General features: G+C 31.9%; 1 protein-coding gene across 4 annotated transcripts in view; it reads left to right on the top strand.

Moving 5' to 3' along the window:
* Window positions 1–20,906, top strand: part of COP1 (COP1 E3 ubiquitin ligase) — a 218,309-nt gene that overhangs the window by 129,982 nt on the left and 67,421 nt on the right. For all 4 annotated transcript variants that reach the window (XM_031936930.1, XM_031936929.1, XM_031936932.1 and 1 more), the window contains one exon: window positions 15,736–15,853. In XM_031936930.1, the coding sequence (XP_031792790.1) occupies window positions 15,736–15,853 (118 nt within the window). The remainder of the gene's footprint in view (window positions 1–15,735; window positions 15,854–20,906) is intronic.

Genomic DNA, 20,906 nt, shown 5'->3' with positions numbered 1-20,906 from the left:
ATTAGGTCATGAACCCATTTTGATCTTATCTTGGTGTAAGGTGTTAAGTGTGGCTCAGTGCTTAGTTTCTGTGGTACTAATTTCCAATTTTCCCAGCAATTTTTTGTCAAATAGTGAGTTCTTATCCCAAAAACTGGGGTCTTTGGGTTTGTCAAACATTAAATTATTAAAGTTATTGACTGTTTTGTCCTTTGAACCTAACCTATTCCACTAATCAACTAGTCTATTTCTTAGCCAATATGAAATTTTTTTGGTAACCTCTGCTTTATAATATAATTTTAGATCTGGTACAGCTAGGCCACCTTCATTTGATTTTTTTTCATTAATTCCCTTGAAATTCTTGACCTTTTGTTTTTCCATATGAACTGTGTTGTTATTTTTTCGAGGTCATTAGTTTTTTGGGAGTCTGATTGGTATAGCGCTAAATAAATAATTAGTTTAGGTAGTTTTGTCATCTTTATTATATTTGCCCACCCTATCCAAGAGCATTTAATATTTTTCCAGGGTTAGAGCAGACTTCTTAATTTGTGTGGAAAGTGTTTTGTAGTTTTGCTCACAAAGTTTCTGATGTTCCCTTGGCAGATAGATTCCTAAATATTTTATATTATCAGTACTTACTTTGAATTTAATTGGATTTTGTTAGTGATATATAAGAATGCTGATGACTTATGTGGGTTTATGCTGTATCCTGCAACTTTGCTAAAGGTGTGGATTATTTCTATAACTTTTTAGTAGAATCTCTGGGGTTCTCTAAGTATACCATCAAATCATCAGCAAAGAGTGATAATTTGGTTTCCTCATTGCCTACTCTAATTCCTTTAATCCCTTTCTCAACTCTTATTGCCAAAGCTAGCATTTCTGGTACAATATTGAATAGTAACAGTGAGAGTGGGCAACCTTTTTTCACTCCTGATCTTATTGGGAATGGTTGCAGTTTGTCCCCATTACATATTATGCTTACTGATGGTTTTAAATAGATGCCACTGATTATTTTTTTTTAAAAAATCCATTTATTCCTATACTCCCAAGTGTTTTTTTTAATAGGAATGGATGTTGGATTTTATCAAATGCTTTTTCTGCATCTGTTGAGATGATCATGTAGTTTTTGTGATGGCCAATTATACTGATAGTTTTCCTAATATTGAATCAGCCTTGCATTCCTGGTATAAATCCTACTTGATCGTGGTGTATTATCCTGGGGATGATTTTCAGTATTCTTTTTGCTGATATTTTATTTAAGATTTTAGCATCAATATTCTTTTTTTTTTTTTTAAATTTAATAGCCTTTTATTTAAAGGTTGTGTGTATGGGTAACTTTACAGCATTAACAATTGCCAAACCTCTTTTTCCAATTTTTCACCTCTTACTCACCCCACCCCTTCCCCCAGATGGCAGGATGACCAGTAGATGTTAAATATATTAAAATATAAATTAGATACACAATAAGTATACATGACCAAACTGTTATTTTGCTGTACAAAAAGAATCAGACTCTGAAAAAGAATCCTTAGCTTGTGAAGGAAATCAAAAATGCAGGTAGACAAAAATATAGTGATTGGGAATTCAATGTAATGGTTTTTAATCATTTCCCAGAGTTCTTTCTCTGGGCGTAGCTGGTTCAGTTCATTACTGCTCCATTGGAAATGATTTGGTTGATCTCATTGCTGAGGATGGCCATGATTTGGTTGATCTCATTGCTGAGGATGGCCAGGTCCATCAGAATAATGATCTCCTGGTCCTGCTCATTTCACTCAGCATCAGTTCATGTAAGTCTCTCCAGGCCTTTCTGAAATCATCCTGTTGGTCATTTCTTATAGAACAATAATATTCATATAAAACAATTTATTCAGCCATTCTCCAACTGATGGGCATCCACTCAGTTTCCAGTTTCTAGCCACTACAAAGAAGGCTGCCATAAACATTCGTACACATACAGCTCCCTTTCCCTTCTTTATGATCTCTTTGGGATATAAGCCCAGTAGTAACATTGCTGGATCAAAGGGTATGCACAGTTTGATAACTTTTTGAGCATAGTTCCAAACTGCTTTCCAGAATGGTTGGATTCGTTCACAACTCCACCAACAATGCATCAATGTCCCAGCTTTCCCGCATCCCCTCCAACCATCATCATTATTTTTTCCTGTCATTTTAGCCAATCTGACAGGTGTGTAGTGGTATCTTAGAGTTGTCTTAATTTGTATTTCTCTCCTTAATAATGACTTGGAGCATCTTTTCATATGACTAGAAATAGTTTCAATTTCTTCATCTGAGAATTGTCTGTTCATATCCACTGACCATTTTTCAGTTGGAGAATGGTTTGATTTATTATAAATTAATTATAATTAATTATTTTAGAGTTAATTCTCTATGTATTTTGGAAATGAGGCCTTTATCAGAACCTTTGACTGTAAAAATATTTTCCCAGTTTATTGCTTCCCTTCTAATCTTGTCTGCATTAGTTTTGTTTGTACAAAAACTTTTCAGTTTGGTATAGTCGAAATTTTCTATTTTGTAATATCTCTAGTTCTTCTTTGGTCATAAATTCCTTCCCCTTCCGTAGGTCTGAGAGGTAAACTATCCTGTGTTCCTCTAATTTATTAATAATTTCATTCTTTATGCCTAGGTCATGAACCCATTTTGACCTTATCTTGGTGTACGGCGTTAAGTATGGATCAATGCCTAGTTTCTGCCATATTAGTTTCCAATTTTCCCAGCAATTTTTATCAAACAGTAAGTTCTTATCCCAAAAGCTGGGATCTTTGGGTTTGTCAAAGACTAAGTTGCTATATTTGTTGACTGTTTTGTCCTTTGAACCTAACCTATTCCACTGATCAAGTAATTAATCTGTTCCTTAGCCAATACCAAATGGTTTTGGTAACTGCTGCTCTATAATATAATTTTAGATCTGGTACAGCTAAGCCACCTTCATTTGATTTTTTTTTCATTAATTCCCTTGAAATTCTTGACCTTTTGTTTTTCCATATGAACTTTGTTGTTATTTTTTCTAGGTCATTAAAATAGTTTTTTGGGAGTCTGATTGGTATAGCGCTAAATAAATAGATTAGTTTAGGTAATATTGCCATCTTTATTATATTTGCTCGCCCTATCCAAGAGCATTTAATATTTTTCCAATTGGTTAGATCAGACTTAATTTGTGTGAAAAGTGGTCTGTAATTTTGCTCATAAAGTTTCTGATTTTCCCTTGGCAGATAGATTCCTAAATATTTTATATTATCAGTAGTTACTTTAAATGGAATTTCTCTTTGTAACTCTGACTGTTGGATTTTGTTAGTGATATATAAGAATGCTGATGACTTATGTGGGTTTATTTTATAACCAGCAACTTTGCTAAAGTTGTGGATTATTTCTAATAACTTTTTAGCAGAATCTCTGGGGTTCTCTAAGTATACCATCATATCGTCTGCAAAGAGTGATAATTTGGTTTCCTCATTGCCTATTCTTATTCCTTTAATCTCTTTCTCAGCTCTTATTGCCAAAGCTAGCGTTTATAATACAATATTAAATAGTAACGGTGATAGTGGGCAACCTTGTTTCACTCCAGATCTTATTGGGAATGGTTGCAATTTGTCTCCATTACATATGATGCTTACTGATGGTTTTAAATAGATTCTGCTGATTATTTTAAGGAAAAGTCCATTTATTCCTATACTCTCAAGTGTTTTTAATAGGAATGGATGTTCGATTTTGTCAAATGCTTTTTCTGCATCTATTGAGATGATTATATGGTTTTTGTTAATTTGGTTATTAATATGGCCAATTATATTGATAGTTTTCCTAATATTGAACCAGCCCTGCATTCCTGGTATAAATCCTACTTGATCATAGTGTATTATCCTGGGGATGATTTTCTGTAGTCTTTTTGCTAATATCTTATTTAAGAGTTTAGCATCAATATTCATGAGGGAGATTGGTCTATAATTTTCTTTCTTTGTTTTCATCTTACCTGGTTTAGGTATCAGTACCATGTCTGTGTCATAAAAGGAAATTGGAAGGACTCCTTCATTCCCTATTTTTTCAAATAGTTTATATAGCATTTAGGCTAATTGCTCTTTAAATGTTTGGTAGTATTCACATGTAAATCCATCTGGTCCTGGGGATTTTTTTTAGGGAGTTGATTAATAGCTTGTTCTATTTCTTTTTCTGAAATGGGACTATTTAAGCAATTTACTTCCTCCTCTGTTAATCTGGGAAGTCTATATTTTTGGAGGTAGTCATCCATTTCACTTAGGTTATCAGATTTATTGGCATAAGGCTGGGCAAAGTAACTACTTAGTATTTCTTTAATTTCCTCTTCATTGATGGAAAAGAAGTTCTCCCTTTTCATTTTTAAGACTAACAATTTGATTTTCCTTTTTCCTTTTTCTAATCAGATTTACCAGAGGTTTATTAATTTTATTGTGTTTTTTCATAAAACCAACTCTTAAATAAAACTATTAGTTCAATAGTTTTTTTTTTAGTTTCAACATTATTAATATCTCCTTTTAATTTTAGAATTTCAAGTTTAGTATTTGATTGGGGGTTTTAATTTGGTCTTTTTCTAGCTTTTTAAGTTGCAAGCTTAAAATTCATTGATCTTCTCTTTCTCTATTTTATTCAAGTAAGCCTCTAAGGATATAAAATTTCCCCTTATTACCGCTTTGTCTGCATCCCACAAATTTTGATATGATGTCTCACCATTGTCATTATCTTGAGTTAAATTATTAATTATGTCTATAATTTGCTGTTTCACTCAATCATTCTTTAAGATGAGATTATTTAGTTTCCAATTACTTTTGGTCTATTTACCCCTAACTTTTTGTTGAATGTAGTTTTTATTGCATCATGATCTGAAAAGAAAGCATTTACTATTTCTGCCTTCCTGCATTTAAATTTGAGGTCTTTATGTCCTAATATATGGTCAATTTTTGTATAGGTTTGAACTGCTGAGAAGAAAGTATATTCCTGTCTCCATTCAGTTTTCTCCAAAGATCTATCATACCTAATTTTTCTAATATTTTATTTACCTCTTTAATTTCGTTCTTGTTTGTCTTGTGGTTTGATTTATCTAATTCTGAGAGTGCAAGTTTGAGATCTCCCACTATTATAGTTTTGCTATCTATTTCTTCTTGCAACTCTCTTAACTTCTCCTTTAGGAAGTTAGATGCTATACTATTTGGTGCATATATGTTTAGTAGTGATATTGCTTCATTGTCTATGCTACCCTTTAGCAAGATAATAGTTTTCTTCCTTATCTCTTTTAATTAGATCAATTTTTGCTTTTGCTTGATCTGAGATAAGGATGGCTACCCCTGCTTTTTTTAACTTCACCTGAAGCATAATAGATTCTGTTACAGCCTTTTTTACCTTTGCTCTGTATGTATCTCCCTGCTTTAAATGTGTTTCCTGTAAACAACATATTGTAGGATTCTGACTTGTGATCCAGTCTGCTATCCATCTCTGCTTAATGGGAGAGTTCATCCCATTCACATTTTGGGTTTAAATTACTAATTCTGTATTTTCTGCCATCTTCTTATTCCCACATTATGCTTTTCTTTTTCTTGTCCCACCTCCCAACCCTCTTTCCCAGTTTTCAACTTATGGGTCCCACTTGTATCACTCTGCTCACCCTCTTTAGCTAAGATCCCTCCCTCCTCTCCTTTCTTGTACCCTTTCCTTATTACTCTTTTCCTTTTACTTTTTCCTCCTCCCCTTTTTAATGAGTTGAGAGAAGATTCACTGTAAAACAAATATGTTAGTTATTTTCTCTTTGAGCCAACTCTGATGAGAGTAAGATTCACACAGTGTTCCTCCCCCTCTCTGAATTCCCTCAGATATGATAGGTTTCCTTTGCCTCTTCGTGGGATGTAGTTAACCTCTCTTTATCCTCCCTTTCCCCTTTTTCTGACACTATCCCCTTTCCATTTCTACTTCCCTTTTTTATGTTATATCAGTAAAATCTAATTATACAGGTAGTCTTTATGTATATCCACAACAGAAATACAGTTCTCAAGAGTTCCTTTTACCTTTTCTGTTTCTCTTGAGTACTATGGTTGGAGATCAAATTTTTTGTTTAGTTCTGGTTTCTTCCTTAGAAACAAATGGAATTCATCTGTTTCATTAAATGTCCTTCTTCTTCCCTTTAAGAAAATGTTCAGTTTGGCTGGGTAGTTATTCTTGGCTGCATTCCAAGTTCTTTTGCCTTTGGGAATATCCAATTCCAAGCCCTTCTATCCTTTAATTGGAGGCAGCTGGGTCTTGGGTGATCCTTATTGTGGCACCTCAGTATGTGAATTGTTTTTTTTTTTTTTTTTTTCTGGCTGCTTGTAATATTTTTTTCCTTAATCTGATAGTTCTGAAATTTGTCCACAATATTCCTGGGGAGTTTTTATTTCAGAATCTTTTTCAGAAGTTGTTCAATGAATTCTTTCAATGCCTATTTTACCTTCTGATTCTGTTACATCTGGACAGTTCTCTTTGATGATTTCTTTTAAAATAGTATCTAGGCTCTTTTTTTTTTTTCATCATTATTTTCAGGAAGTCCAATAATGCTCAGATTATCTCTCCTAGATCTGTTTTCTAGATGTGTCATTTTTTAAAGTAGATATTTGATGCTTTTTTTAAATTTATCGTTTATTTTTTTTTATTTTTATTTTTTTGGTTTTGCTTGACTGATTCTTGATGTCTCAATGCATCATTGGTTTCTATTTGTTCAGTTCTGATTTTTAATGAGTTATTTTCTTCATTAGCTTTTATTACATCTTTTTGTATATGTCCAATTGAGTTTTTAAATGAGTTATTTTGCTCTATGGAATTTTTTTTCCCATTTCACTAATTTTTTTTTTTTTTTCTAAGTGAGTTACTTTCTTTTTCCAATTCACAAATCCTACTTTTTTGGGAATTATTTATCTTTTCCAATTCACAAATCCTACTTTCCTGGGATTTTTTTTTACATTTTCAAATTCATAAATTCTGTTTTCCCTGCACTTCCTGGGAATTCTTTACCTTTTCCAATTTACATTTCAGGAAGTTGTTACTTTCTTGCATAGCTTCTCTTTCCTTTCCCCATTTTTCTTCTAATTACCTTTCAAGACTCTTCTAGGAGAGAGTTATGTGATGGGTGCCAGGCAACATTCCCCTTTGGGGTATTGTCTGGAGAGTGTTTGCTTTTGATTTTTTTACTCATTTTTTAAAGCCTTTAGGGCAAGGAGGTTAACAGCTTCCTCTGCATAACAGGTATATAAATGGGTTTCAAAGAGCAGGGAGATACAGTAGTGCTCTGGGGGAAAAAAAGTTCTTCCCCTCCCCCCAAGTGATTCAGACCTGGTTAGCAGAAGCTAAGCTGCAGAAGTGCTCATTGAAGAACCCCAGTATGCAGATTAGCAACTGCCCTGAGGCTAGATGCTGAGCAGTGAAAGTGTCAGTACCCCAGGCCCAAGCCCACCAGGGAGCTGTGGGTATTAGCAGCCTACCAGTGGAAGTGTCCCTGCCAAAGGAAGCACAGTGTGCTGATGTGGAAGTTCCATTGTCTTATGGTGAGCCCCCCACTGTGCAGATAAGAGGCCTGTTTTAGTTTCTATTTTAAGTTTCATCTTGATTTGATACTTTGTGTAAGATAACAAAGCAAAAAAAAGAATTTCATTTAGAAAGTAAAGTCATTCAAATTTTCCTGTTTGCTTGTTCCATTTTGCTGATATTATCAATATGTAATTGGTGTAAAGCCTCCTAAAAAAGATCCATTATATAATTATTGTCCAGTTAATCTGTCCAGATAGGAATTACCAAGTAGATTTTGCCTAAAGATTGTGATACACAGTTGGGTAGACAACCTCTTAGTGTTGACAACCTCATCACTAAAGGCATGAGAAATAATAGGTGAACTGAATTGCAATTGAATAGAAATAAAACAGACTGGTTTGCATTTAGGAAATCATATAATGCCTTTTTAGTCACTAGCTTCCTTCTATTTTTTTTTTATTATAGCTTTTTATTTACAAGATATATGTATGGGAAATTTTTCAGCATTGATAATTGCAAAACCTTTTGTTCCAACTTTTCCCCTCCTTCCCCCACCCCTTCCCTCAGATGGCAGGTTGATCAATACATGTTAAATATGTTAAAGTATAACTAGCTTCCTTCTTAAAGATTTATTGTTATTACTTATTACTTTTTATTATCCTTCCCTTCCCTAACTCTTTTCCCCCCTCTCCCCGCCCCCAAATAAAACATAATTACTGTTGTGACAGAAATAAATGGGAGCCTTGAGGGAGAAGAATCAATCACTTAATAAACACCTGATAGGTGTTTCACCCCACTGATACAAAAACAAAATGCCTTCAAGGAATTAAAATCCTTTCAGAGGATACAATAAAACCAAACAGGTGACATTTAAGCTGACTTTCCAGAGAAGTTACCATTTTGTGGTAATTCTTCAGAAATTTTAGTTATAACTGTCAATATATAGCTACTTTGGCAGATACTAAAATATATTGGAAGCATCTATTTAACCCAAATTACAATTTTATTTTAATTATAATTTTTGCGGAGGCAGGTGTGGTTAAGTGACTTGTCCAGGGTCACAGGATTAGGAAGTGTTAAGTGTCTGAGGCCAGATTTGACCTTAGGTCCTCCTGACTTCAGGGCTGGTGCTCTATCCACTGAGTCACCTAGCTGCCCCCCAAATTATAATTTGAAAAACACAAGGCCCCAGGAAAGCAAAACTATCAAATATTTGTATAGCTAACAAAATCCATTCAGTATAAAGAGAAAAAGGTCAGATTTTGCATCTTCATAATATGTGCTTTACCAAAAGGATTCCACTTTGAGCCTTTTAAAAAATCATGTGTTCTGTAGGAAATCATTGCAGATTATGAAATATTTTTGGAAAGCTCACGTTCTTGGAAATTGTAGATTACTTTTCATTTTTTATACCTTTATTTCATTGTATCACCTTCTGTTTGTAAAGTTGGACTTCTTTTTAAATACTAATCATTATGAAGTCTTAAGCCATCTAGAAATAGAATATTATCTTATTAAAAAAATAAGGATATATACAAGAAGCAATGATAAAATGTAAAAGTTTTGTATAGTATAGAAAATAGATTTAGATTAGGTAACACAAATTCATGATAAATCTAGAGCTTGGTGAAAACAACCATAAATGACAATTCAAAAGTCAGACATGTTAGTGCTTTTTTCACCTACAAATGTCTATCTGTAAAAAAAAAATGGCTTTTTTCCCACTGATAGTTGACTGCAATTTGTTTAATTCCTTGTTTCATGAATGAAATACTTAAAACATTGACATTCCTTTTGACCTTGTTAGTATTCTTGTATGTATCACAAACATGCTAGCGTTGCCCAAAATTTTAGTATGTGTACTTAGAATATCACCTTGTGAAATATTGTTTGCTAAAATAGCATTAGTTTTATTATAATCAGCAATAATTATTTTCTATCAAAATTTATCTTATAGATCTGGTTTTTTATGTTCTAAATTTTTTGTTCTTTGTTCACCAGCTAAAATGGTATTTTCCTTTGAGTCAGTGGTTTTAAATGTGTATGAAATAAGTAATCAAAATCTCATTCCACACATATTCATTTCATATACATATGAAGTTTTATTGAGTGTCTATAAATTGGAGAATATAAAAAAATATGTGTCAAGTTAGAGGCAGCTGATTAAATAGAGGATAGAGCACTGGGCGAGAAGTCAAGAAGACCTGAATTCAAATCTAACTTTATATATGTACTAGCCACATGATCCTGGGCAAAGTCATATAACTTCTGTCTGATTCAGTTTCCTGTGTTGCAAAACAAGAACAATAATAGCACCTATCTTATAGGTTTGTTGTGATAATTAAATGTCATATTTGTTAAAAAAAAATTACTTAGTACAGTGCATGGTACACTATATGCTGCTATACCTAGCACCAAGTAAATGAAAAGTACTATTATACCATAAGCTCAAATGCTTCAGTGGACAAAAATCACCTGATTTTCTTCAAAGCTAAATCATTCTTAAATATTATTAAGTCATATTGTATATAACCAATATGTCTTAAAATTTGCAGCCTTATCCTTTTGTTTTGTTTTCTGAAGACATTCTGTGAATTATTTTCTGTGTTCTGAAGTTCTAAGGGATTCTTTTCTGTTAAATAACATTTTGATGTTCAGTTTTTTCTTTTCTATCATATTCTTCTAGGAGACTTGTGATCCTTAGATTGTTTTCCAACTTTTTGTCCTCAGAATGAGTATGTTTTACTTAAAGGATATGCATATGTATTTTTTTTTTTAACATTATTGTGTTTTGTTTTCTTCTTGTAGGTTGTGCATTTTTGTGTTTTCTACTTTCACAATTCTCATTACTTTTTTTAATTATTCAGGAACAGTATATATTTTTCCATGTACTCCTTACATTCCACAAGGTCCTTTCATATTAAACATTGAATAGTTTTCCCTTGCTTTGTAGTATTTCTTCACAGATGTGAAGGAAATATACCTGTAAAGCATGCTTCTATGTTTGGAAGCATACTATATAAATCTAATGGAAGATTAATATTTTGCACAGGAAAGAAAAAAAAATCTCCCTTCTTTGACTTATAGATTTATGTGTAATTGACAGTATGTGTTTCTCATCAAAAGGAATTCTCTGAAGAGAAATTTTGTTTACTAGCTCAGAAGTTATATTTCCTTCTGTTGCTACTGTTTTTTTTTCTGCTGACTATATATGTTCATGTTTGAGTTTCTTTCCTGAATTTTTTGAAAATTCTAGACTCTGTTCCCCCTTATTTTTTTTCTTACTGCTTACTTTTTGACCATGACTTCTTTAAAGGCTGGATCTCAAAGTATATCAGCCTTTTTGCTAGAAATTCATTGTTTACTAACTTAAGTCTATGCCTCAAGTGACTTTTTGGTGTCCATACTTAGCTGTAACTGAATACTGTACTCTTCCTCTCAGGTTTAATTCTTGAAAGTAAAGAAATTAATTCTTAATTTTTTTTATGCTGTCCTCACACACTACTTCCTCACCTAAATGATAATTAGGATGATCTTTACTAATTAAAATAATCAAAATAGAAATTGGCAAGAAGATGCAAACATGTCTTTTACCTTACCATGAATGGCAGGTAAGAGACGATCAAATAGGAATAAGTAGATAAGAAGAAGCCAGCTTGAAAAAAATGGAATGTCACTACCTGTACACTGAGTTTTTTGGGAAGTGGTGCTTTTAGAAACTTCAATAAAATAAAATTGACTTTTTAGTTTTTCAGTAAAGAAAGGAAAATTATTCCATTAATGTAAATTTTGGGTGGTTTTTTTTTTGTGTGTGTTTGTGTTTAGAAAAATAAATGGTGGTAAGCAGGCTTTTTTACCATTGATATCAGGGTGTGTGTGTGTGTGTGTGTGTGTGTGTGTGTGTGTGTGTGTTTACTGAAATCGTTAAATAGGTGAAATAAGTAAATAATGAGAAAAAAGTAAGTCTTCTTGCCCTGTAAATCTCAATTTACAATTTTAATGGACTAGGACTAACTCAAGTAGTTTATAGGTATGTATGCCCAGTTTTGATTTAATGCATATTTCAGCCATGTAAATATTTCCTACTCTGAGATTGCATAAATCATAAGTAAGTATAAGTGACTAAGTTGAGATGAGTGTAGGAGTGTTTTTCACTGCTTCCTATTGTAATTTGTCATTGTCAAATAGAATATATAACCCAACAAAGATTTGAATTCTCTTACTGTTATGTAGGAGGAGGGCAGTATTCTTCTTTGGCCAGTAGTTTCTATAAGGTCCCTAGAATTTAATTTTTCTGATTTACTTTGGCTTTAAGAGCCTCAGTTTCTTTAGCATTTGGCATTTTTATCTTGTTTTGAGCAAGCCCATATAACTTAAAATAAATGGTATCTTTCAGTTGTGAAATTAAACCCACTTGGTACAATTTTGATGAGTTGGAACAAGCATTATATGTTTCCTGTATATATGTATATGTGTATATATAATAAACATCAGTTGAATAAGGGGGAGAGGGAGGAAGTCAATCTAGATAGCACTTTACTAACTAAAATAATCCATTGATAATTAAGATGGTAGGTTCATCCCAGTAAGATTTGTCCTGGATTTGTAGTTATGGGCTGGTGTGTTGTAAAAGCTTTGACTTCTGCATGAGCCCAGCACAGACCCACACTCTTCTCTCTTACCACCACTTTTCAACTTTTGCCTCACTGTTCTTACATTTATGACGTACTCTCAGTGTAGCCAATACTGTTTTGGACAATTGGAAATATGAAAATTATGAAGTGAGTAGCAGTTTCTTTCTCTAAAACATTGTGTGCATGCTTCTTTGCCTTCTTTGTCACTGTTCAAAGTAATAAGAAGTACTCTGTAATTTACTAGATCCAAAGAAAAATGAGTTCAAAAATTAACCAGAAGGTTATTATGCATCCTTCCAAATTTAAAGAACAGAGGCGCAAATGAGGTTAGAATGTAGTAATTTTGAGACTTGGGGATCTTTTTATTATAGCTATTTTAAGAAACCTATGTCTCTGGGTATTGTCAGGGCAATTCATTGATTTTATAGAATTCTGAATAGATATAGCTAGAGTATCTTTATCTTTTTTAAATTAAGCATTTTCACTCTTTTTTTTTTTTTTGTTCCAGGCCAGTTGAACAATGACAATAAAAATTACTTACTTGCTCATTTTTTTTTAAATTAACCAATAGGCATTCCAGCAAAGTAGAGTCTCACTTTAGCTATCATTTGCTTCATCTTCAGTTCATGGGCATCATGTTTTGTCATGGCATTAATCATAATTCCTAAGTCTTTCAAAGTTATTTTCATTTTAATTGAAATTTATAATTTTATAATTTATTTATAAATTATTTTATAATTTGTTTACCTGGTTTTACTCAATTTACTATGGAATAATTCATATAAGACCTACTTTTTTTTGAAACTTTAATAATTTTTTATTGTGAAGCATTATTACATTAAATTCATGTACCATTTCCTAATGATGATTGTCCTTCCATTGTCCCCAGCCCTTCTAGTTTGCAATGCTTAGCACATAGTAAATACTTAAGAATACTTGCTGATTGAATGTAATCATAAAAATGCAGTTATATATATTTCATAAATAGTGGAGTAATGTCTTGCCATTTTAGTTCATTTTGGTAAATAGCTCCAAAATAGTCTTCAGGATCTTAATTAAGGTATCACACAGGCTTCTTAAATTAAAAAAAAGTTCAAAATAGAACTCATCTTTCACTCTAAATTCTTACTTTTTCCAAATATTCCTTTTGCCATTACAGGCATCACTATCCTTCCAATTTTCTAGTTCATAGTTTTGTTTTGGTTCAAATTCTGATAAATTTGAATCAAGTTTTTGCATATTTTGGATATGAAATCTTTATAATAGAAACTTTCTTCAAAGATTTTATTTGCCCTTACATATGTCCCTTTTGATTTTAATTGCATTATTTTTGTTTTTGTAAATACTTAAAATTTTTTTATAATGAAAATTTGTCATTTTTATCTTCTGTGGTATTTTTTATCTTTTGTTTGATCATTAACCTTTTTCACATTCATAGATCAAACAATCCTTTTTTTTTTTGGATAGGATTATATCTTGATAAGCAAATGTTCATGAGTTGAAGATTTAAAGAAATATCTGATAACTATATTTTCGAAACCGTGATATTAGTAGGTTCTTTTATAATTTTAGGTATACTGGAATTGTTTAAAAGTCTTTGGAAAACATTTACTAATCAGAATTTTTACTTTATCATTCATTAATATTCATGGAGGCTAAGAAAGTTTTATAGCATTTCCTATATTTGATCTCAATCTGAATGATTTTTATTACTAGACTTTTCTAGTACTAATTTTGGCACATTGCTGTTCTATTGACAACAGACAGAAAATATTTTTTTCTGTTTATCTTTCAGAAGAGGAATAACATTTTTTTCAAAAAAGAAAAATGAATGAAAATCATTCCTATGCACATAATTGTACATTAAAAGAAAAATATAACAATGGGAACAATATTTAGAACTAACAGGGTACATCCATAAAGATAAACTCATTTTACTGATATGTAAATTCATTTTTAGATAAAGTAAGTGCTCAGTCCTTGACATGGCTCATCCTGTAACTTTGCCTGGAAGATCCAAATCTTAAATCACCTCAAAAAATTGGTAAAGTGCCATACAAATAGAACATGCCAAACTCTTTTTTAGGTTATACTTACTTTATATATGCAAAATTCTCTATGCCTTTCTTTTTCAGTCATGGAAGTTTCCTCTCTTAGTTTGTTATTTTGTTTCATTTTACATCCATATATTTATATTGCATCCATTAATGGATGCAATGTAAAATTCTGTTTTGCATTTTATAATGTTCCTTAGTTTACCCTTTTTGAAATTTAAATCTTTCTTTTTTCCAAGAGACTCATCTAGGAAAAATATTTTGCTTTCTAGAGTCGATTTTGTGAAAATAAAAATTAAGTTGCCATTGAATGGTATGAATAGTTTTGTTGCAGGTTTAAAATCTCATAATTTTTTTGGTCTGTTGTATAATCTTTTTTTTTTCTGTCTTAATAATATAATATGTTATATATTTGTTAAAATCTCATCTCCTTATATAACCCTATAACAGTGTTGATTTTGTTTACTGAATATTTTTTGTCTTTTCAGTAACTTTAGTAATCTCAATCAATTTTAAGGTGACTTTGGGGACATTGTTATTTAGGAAGTCAGAGGAAAGAGAAAATATAACAAATTACTTTATTTTACATTTTATATTAGCCATAAAGGAAGAGTCTTTATTTTGTCAAAATTAACTTTAAAATCCATCTCTTAGTCCCTATTTACCTTGAACATTAGCAGAGTTTGTTGCTTTGTGGGGGGTTTTCCCTGTAATAGCTAGAGTCCCTAAAATAAAGGTAACATTAAGAGCTAGTAGCAAAAGAAAACGTTTAATTAAATTTAATTAATTAAAACTTGATTAATCTTTCTGGATTGAAAAGAATTTTGGATCTTGAATGAAAATGGATACTTGAATGTAAATTTAAAGTTACTGGCAGTTCTGATCATATATAGTTTCTGACATTATTGAAAATGCATGTGCAGAAGATAGCTAGAAAGTACAATACTTAATAAAAAATATTTTTATTTCAAAAATTTGTGATATATATTGAATTTAACATATGTTTTGACATATTTAGCATGTTTTGGGTGACCTGCCATCTAGGGAGGGGAAGGAGGGGAAAATCTGGAATACAAGGTTTTGCAAATATCAGTGTTGAAAAATTGCCCATGCATATGTTTTATAAATAAAAAGCTTTAATTAAAAAAAAAATTAAAACAAAAAGAACAAGGAAAATAGTTACTGATAGTATATGTAATAATAAAATCTATTCTAAATAATTGTGAATTTTTTTTTTTGACAATTTACAGGGAAATTTCTTTTCAGGTATAGGTGGTTGATGTTATTTTTGTTTCTTTTATGATTTTAGCATGTTTTTGTTCATTTAGTATTGTTTCCTAGGAATGGTGTAAAAATGATTTTTTCAAGTCATTAATTAATCAAGTCTTTATTACATTGTATTTTCTGGGGATTACTAGTTTAGCATAATTTGTCATAGTTTGGGGCCATAAAATATCAAAACCATCTGGCAAAGCTCACTGTCTGTTTTTTTCCATTCATTGCATTTGTTGGTGCTATTTTCCCCCCTGTAGATCACTGTGTCCATTATTATGATCTTCGCAACACTAAACAGCCCATCATGGTGTTCAAAGGACATCGAAAGGCAGTTTCCTATGCAAAGTTTGTGAGTGGGGAAGAAATTGTTTCTGCGTAAGTATTTCTACCTTCTTGGATTGAGCCTAGCATTAGTAAATTTCCCATTGTTTACTAGATTTTTTTTTTTTTTTTTTTTTTTTTGCGTGTGAGTCTTTCTGACATTGCCGTCTTTGCCTTTTCTTTTGAACAGTGTATAATATTGGAATTTCTAGATTTGGAAAAGAAAATGTATTCTAGTTTGTTGAATTTGTTTCTTTCGTTATGGTGCAAATTAAGAAAAAATAGCAACTTGATAATTTTGTCATCAAGTGCTCTAATTTCTTATCATCCACATCTTTAATTTCCTATCGGAAATCATTTATTAAGTGTCTGCAATGTGACAGGTATTATGGTAAGCTCTAGGGATACAAAGAAAGGAAAAATAGTCCCTATTTTCAAGGAGCTCATAATCTCAAAAGGGGCAACATGAAAGGAAGTTATTAGTATTAGGGATGAATTGAAAGTTTTCTTTGCAGAAGATGTGACAAGCTTGAAGGAAGTCAGGGAAGAAAAAAAAAAATGGAAAAGAGGAGAGAGAGAATCCCAACCAGGAACAGTTAATATAAATGTATTAAGTCAGGAGATGGAGGATCTTATTCAGTAAACAGCAAGGAGGCCACAGTTAATGAAGTGCGGAATATATGGAAGGTAGTATTGTACAAGAGGATTGGGAATATAAGAGATAATCTTGGTTAATAAGGACTTTAAAAGATTAAGATTTTCTTGTTTAATTCAGGAGATTATGGGAAGTCACCAAAGTTTATTGAGCATGGGAGAGAGAGATGATCAGAATTGTGCTTTCGTGTACTCAACTTGGTACCTAAATGAAAGATTAAAGTGAAGTGAAGAGAGGAATTTGAAACATGGAGAGTAGGCTACTGTAACAGTCCAAGCATGAATAGATGAGGTCGTCACAAGGATGGCTTCTTTGTAAGAGGAGGGAAGGGAGTCTATATGAAAAATATTACCAAGATAGAAACATTAGGACTTGATAATAGATTGATTATCATGTCTTACAGAGAATGAGGAGTAAGGATACAGCTTGTGAGTCTAGGTAACTAAAAGGCTGGTGGTACCTTCAAATAGAAATGAAAAAGTTTGGAACAAGTGGATTTTTAGAAAAGATAATGAATTCCATTGTTGAAGTTTAGATGTTTATAAGTTCCCCACTTTGAAATGCACACATTTGGAGATGCAACACTAGAAATTAGGGCTGGATAGTTGACCTATGAATCATTTGCTTAGAGTTGATAAATCAGTCTCCTTGGGAGCTGATGAGATAATCAAGCAAAGTGGCATAGAGGAAATTGAGAAGATTCCGGACTGAGCCATGGGGGACATCTACCATTGAAGTTAGGGAGGACAATTGAGATGAAAATACTGCAGAGGAGTAGTTACATGAGTAAGATAAGAAACAAGAGCAAGTAGTAACATAAATATCTAGATAGAAGTAAGTATCAAAAAGAGAGAGATCAACAATGTAGAGAGGTCAAGAAGGATAATTAGATTTGGCAATTAGATAATTGATAACTGTGAAAAGAGAAGGTTCAGTTAAATGATGAGGTCAGAGGCTAGATATAATGCAGAAAGTTAAGGAGAGTAAAAGGAAAAAAAAAGTAGAAATGTCAATTATAGACCGCCTTCTCAAAGAGTTGTATGTATGAAAGGAATATATAGTACTATATCAGTAAAGGATATACCAAGTTAAAGATTTTTCTTTTTGATAAATATTTTAATTTTAAACTTAAATGAAAAGCAAGAAAAGAAAAAGCAAAACATTGTGATGCATGCAGCAGATCATGAGAAGATATACTATAAAACAATAGATTTCTATTTTAAGAAAATCTGTAAAATAAATGCTATACATTGTTTTTAAAGCTACCCAGCTTTTTAAAAATTTCCATTGATACTTTTCTTTTGTTCTGTGCTATATACATTTTACTTTATTTTTTTTTCTCTTCCTCCACCTATTACCCAAAATAAAGACGCCTACAATTAAGCCTTCTATGTATCTATATCTATAAACATACACATAAATGCACACACACTCTGCACTCATAAACATATATGTAAGATCATAATATGCTTATTTCTTCCTTATCTGTTTCTCTGTGTATAGCATCTTTCTTCATAAGTTCATCTTTCATTGCATGTTTTTCTAATTCAAGTAGTTCATCATTTTCTATACCACATCAGTATTCCAAACCAGTCACATCCTAATTAAGAGAATATCTCTGAAAGATTTTTCCTCCCAATTTTCTGTATTCCTTCTATTCTTGGGTACATACATTTTAATTAATGCAAGAAAATTTTAATTTAAAATAAATAGAAATTATACTTTTTGCACTTCAGTGATGCTCTTACCTTATATTATAGTTTAAGGTCTGGTAGTGCTGAATTGACTTCTTTATCTTATTTCCTTGTTTCTTTGAAGTTTCTGAGTTTTTGTTCTTCCAAATAAACTTTTTTCCCTAATGCAGTAAAATAATTTAAATTCCCTAAAAGTTTTCCCTAATGCAGTAAAATAATTTTAAAAATGTAATTGGTATGACATTGAATAGATTAATTAAGTAAAATTGTCATATATTGGCTTTACTTACCCAGGAACAATAAATATTACTTCAATTATTTAGTGTTTAGTGTTTTATGTTCATATATTCATATGTCTGTTTTGGCAGGTATATGCCCAGGTATTTTAAGTAGTCTAAAACAATATTGAAAAATATTGTTGACATATACTGTAGTTTCTCTGTTTTTCCCTTTTAATTAAATTATTTTAACTTTAATTTTGAGGTTATATTTAATATCCCTGTTTTTTTTTTTACATGCTAAATTCTGTTCCTGCCCTTTGTTCTCATTCTCTCTCTCTGTATGTATTTATGTATGTGTGTGTATATGTGTGTATACACACACACATACACACACAATTTTTATGTTTCCTAAAAGCAACATATTGTTGAATTCAAAATTTTTTATTTGCTATCCATTTTCATTTTATGGGTAACAAGTAAAAGATTTCTTTTGATGGTGGAGAAGTAGAGCTGTTTGTAGGTGATAGGGAAGCAGTTACGTAGGTTCAAGATTAGTGGCAGAGTGAGTAAGATTGGGCAATCTGACGGAGAAGACAGGATGGCATAGAATCTCTTGTGACTATAGAGAGTTTTGCCTTGGAAAGGAGAAGTATCATCTTTTTACATGAGACAGATGAAAGAAGAGATTAGGATGGGTGATAAAAAGGTTGAGAAAAACTGTGGTGGGGAGCAGCTAGGTGGTGCAGTGGATAGAGCACCAGCCCTGAAGTCAGGAGGACCTGAGGTCAAATCTGGCCTCAGACACTTAACACTTCCTAACTGTGTGATCCTGGACAAGTCACCTAACTCCCATTGCCTGAGGAAAAAAGAAAGAAAAAAGAAAAGAAAAGCTATGGTGGTGATAATTAATTAGGAGTTATAAAAATTTCCTTGTTGTCAGTGTACTTTTGTTACTTTTTCCAGCTTCATTCAGTGGCATTGTGAGTAGGAGTAAAGGCATTATATAGTAGAATTAATCCCATCCTGAGGGGGTGTCAAAGCAATATTTAGCAATAAGATAAAATGGTTGACAGATTTGAAAGGAGAGTATAAATTTCACTAATGGGTCAACATGTGGAAAGGATGGGTCTCGCCCCTATAGAGGTGAGTGATGCTATGAGAAAAAATGAGTGTGTGAAGTGTTGGAGGCTGCATTGAGGATGAAGAATGGAAATACAGGTTTGCAGGTAGAAGAAAAGATGAGATGACAATAGATTATGATTAGACAAAGTCTTTTTAAAAGGCCATAAAATAAAAACATGGTTAAACTTTTTAAATTTTAGAGCTTTTTGTATTTTATAAGACTTATAAGCAATCTTTTTAAAAAAATGAAATGTTAACACAATTTATATGATCACACTGTCATCGACCCAGAACCACCTACTTTTGGCAGGGTCTGCAGGAGGTTGTGGGGCTCATTTGATTCTGATGAGTCCTGCTATTGCTAAGGTAATTTCTTGGATTCTTCTGAAGATGACTTTCCATTGAAACAAGAGCTCAGAGTATTTTTGTTGTTCTGACTATAATTTATTTGATTTTTAAGATTTAAGGCATATAGATAAGTAAAAGTTTAATGCTGTTGTTGATGATGATGATAGTTAATATATAGATCACAGCATTTAGAACTAGAAAGAACATTTAATTTAATCTCTTAGTTTTAACAGATTAGGAAATTGTGACTCTGAGAAATTGAGTTATTTGTTTAAGGTCACCCAAGAAGTATACAAGCCAAACAAATTCCATTAAATTTAATCTTCTTTCCATTCAGCATACAATCATATGGATAAAAGGAGGAAATGTTTTTAGATCATAACAACTCTCATAGAATTAAAAAAAAAAGACAAGAATTATGTTAATAATGTAATCCCCTCCTTTCATTTTATAGATGAAGAATTAAAGTCTGAAAATAACAAATCTTCCAAAGTCCAGCAATTAATAAGTGGGAGATCTAGTCATAAAACCCAGATTTTCTGACACAAACCCAGCATTCCTTCCACTATGTTGTGTTATCTTACCCAGTTATGTGCCACTTGAATTGTGAACTTCTTTGAGCTGAAGCATTTCTTTTTTTTAAGAGTATTTTATTTTTCCAAATACATATATAGTTTTCAACATTCACCTTCGCAAAACCTTGTGTTACAAATTTTTCTCCCTCTCCTTCTTTCTCCCATTTCCCCAAGATAGCAACAAATCCAGTGTAGAGTAAGCATGTGCAGTTTTTCTAAATATATTTCCATATTCATCATGCTGTACAAAAATCTGATCAAAAGGAAAAAAACACAAGAAAGGAAAAAAAAAACACAAGAAAAGAAAAAACAAACAAACAAACAAAAAAAAGGTGAAAATACTATGCTTTCATCCATATGCAGTGTCCATAGTTTTTTTTTTCTGTGAGTATGGATGGCACTTTTCATTACAAAGGTTTGCTTTGTTGAAAAAAGTCAAGCCCATCATAGTTGATCATCACATAATATTGTTGTTATTGTGTACAATATTCT

This window comes from Sarcophilus harrisii, chromosome 4 (genome assembly GCF_902635505.1).
Source record: "Sarcophilus harrisii chromosome 4, mSarHar1.11, whole genome shotgun sequence".
Classification (NCBI taxonomy): domain Eukaryota; kingdom Metazoa; phylum Chordata; class Mammalia; order Dasyuromorphia; family Dasyuridae; genus Sarcophilus; species Sarcophilus harrisii.
This window is presented reverse-complemented; position numbering and strand designations above follow the sequence as displayed.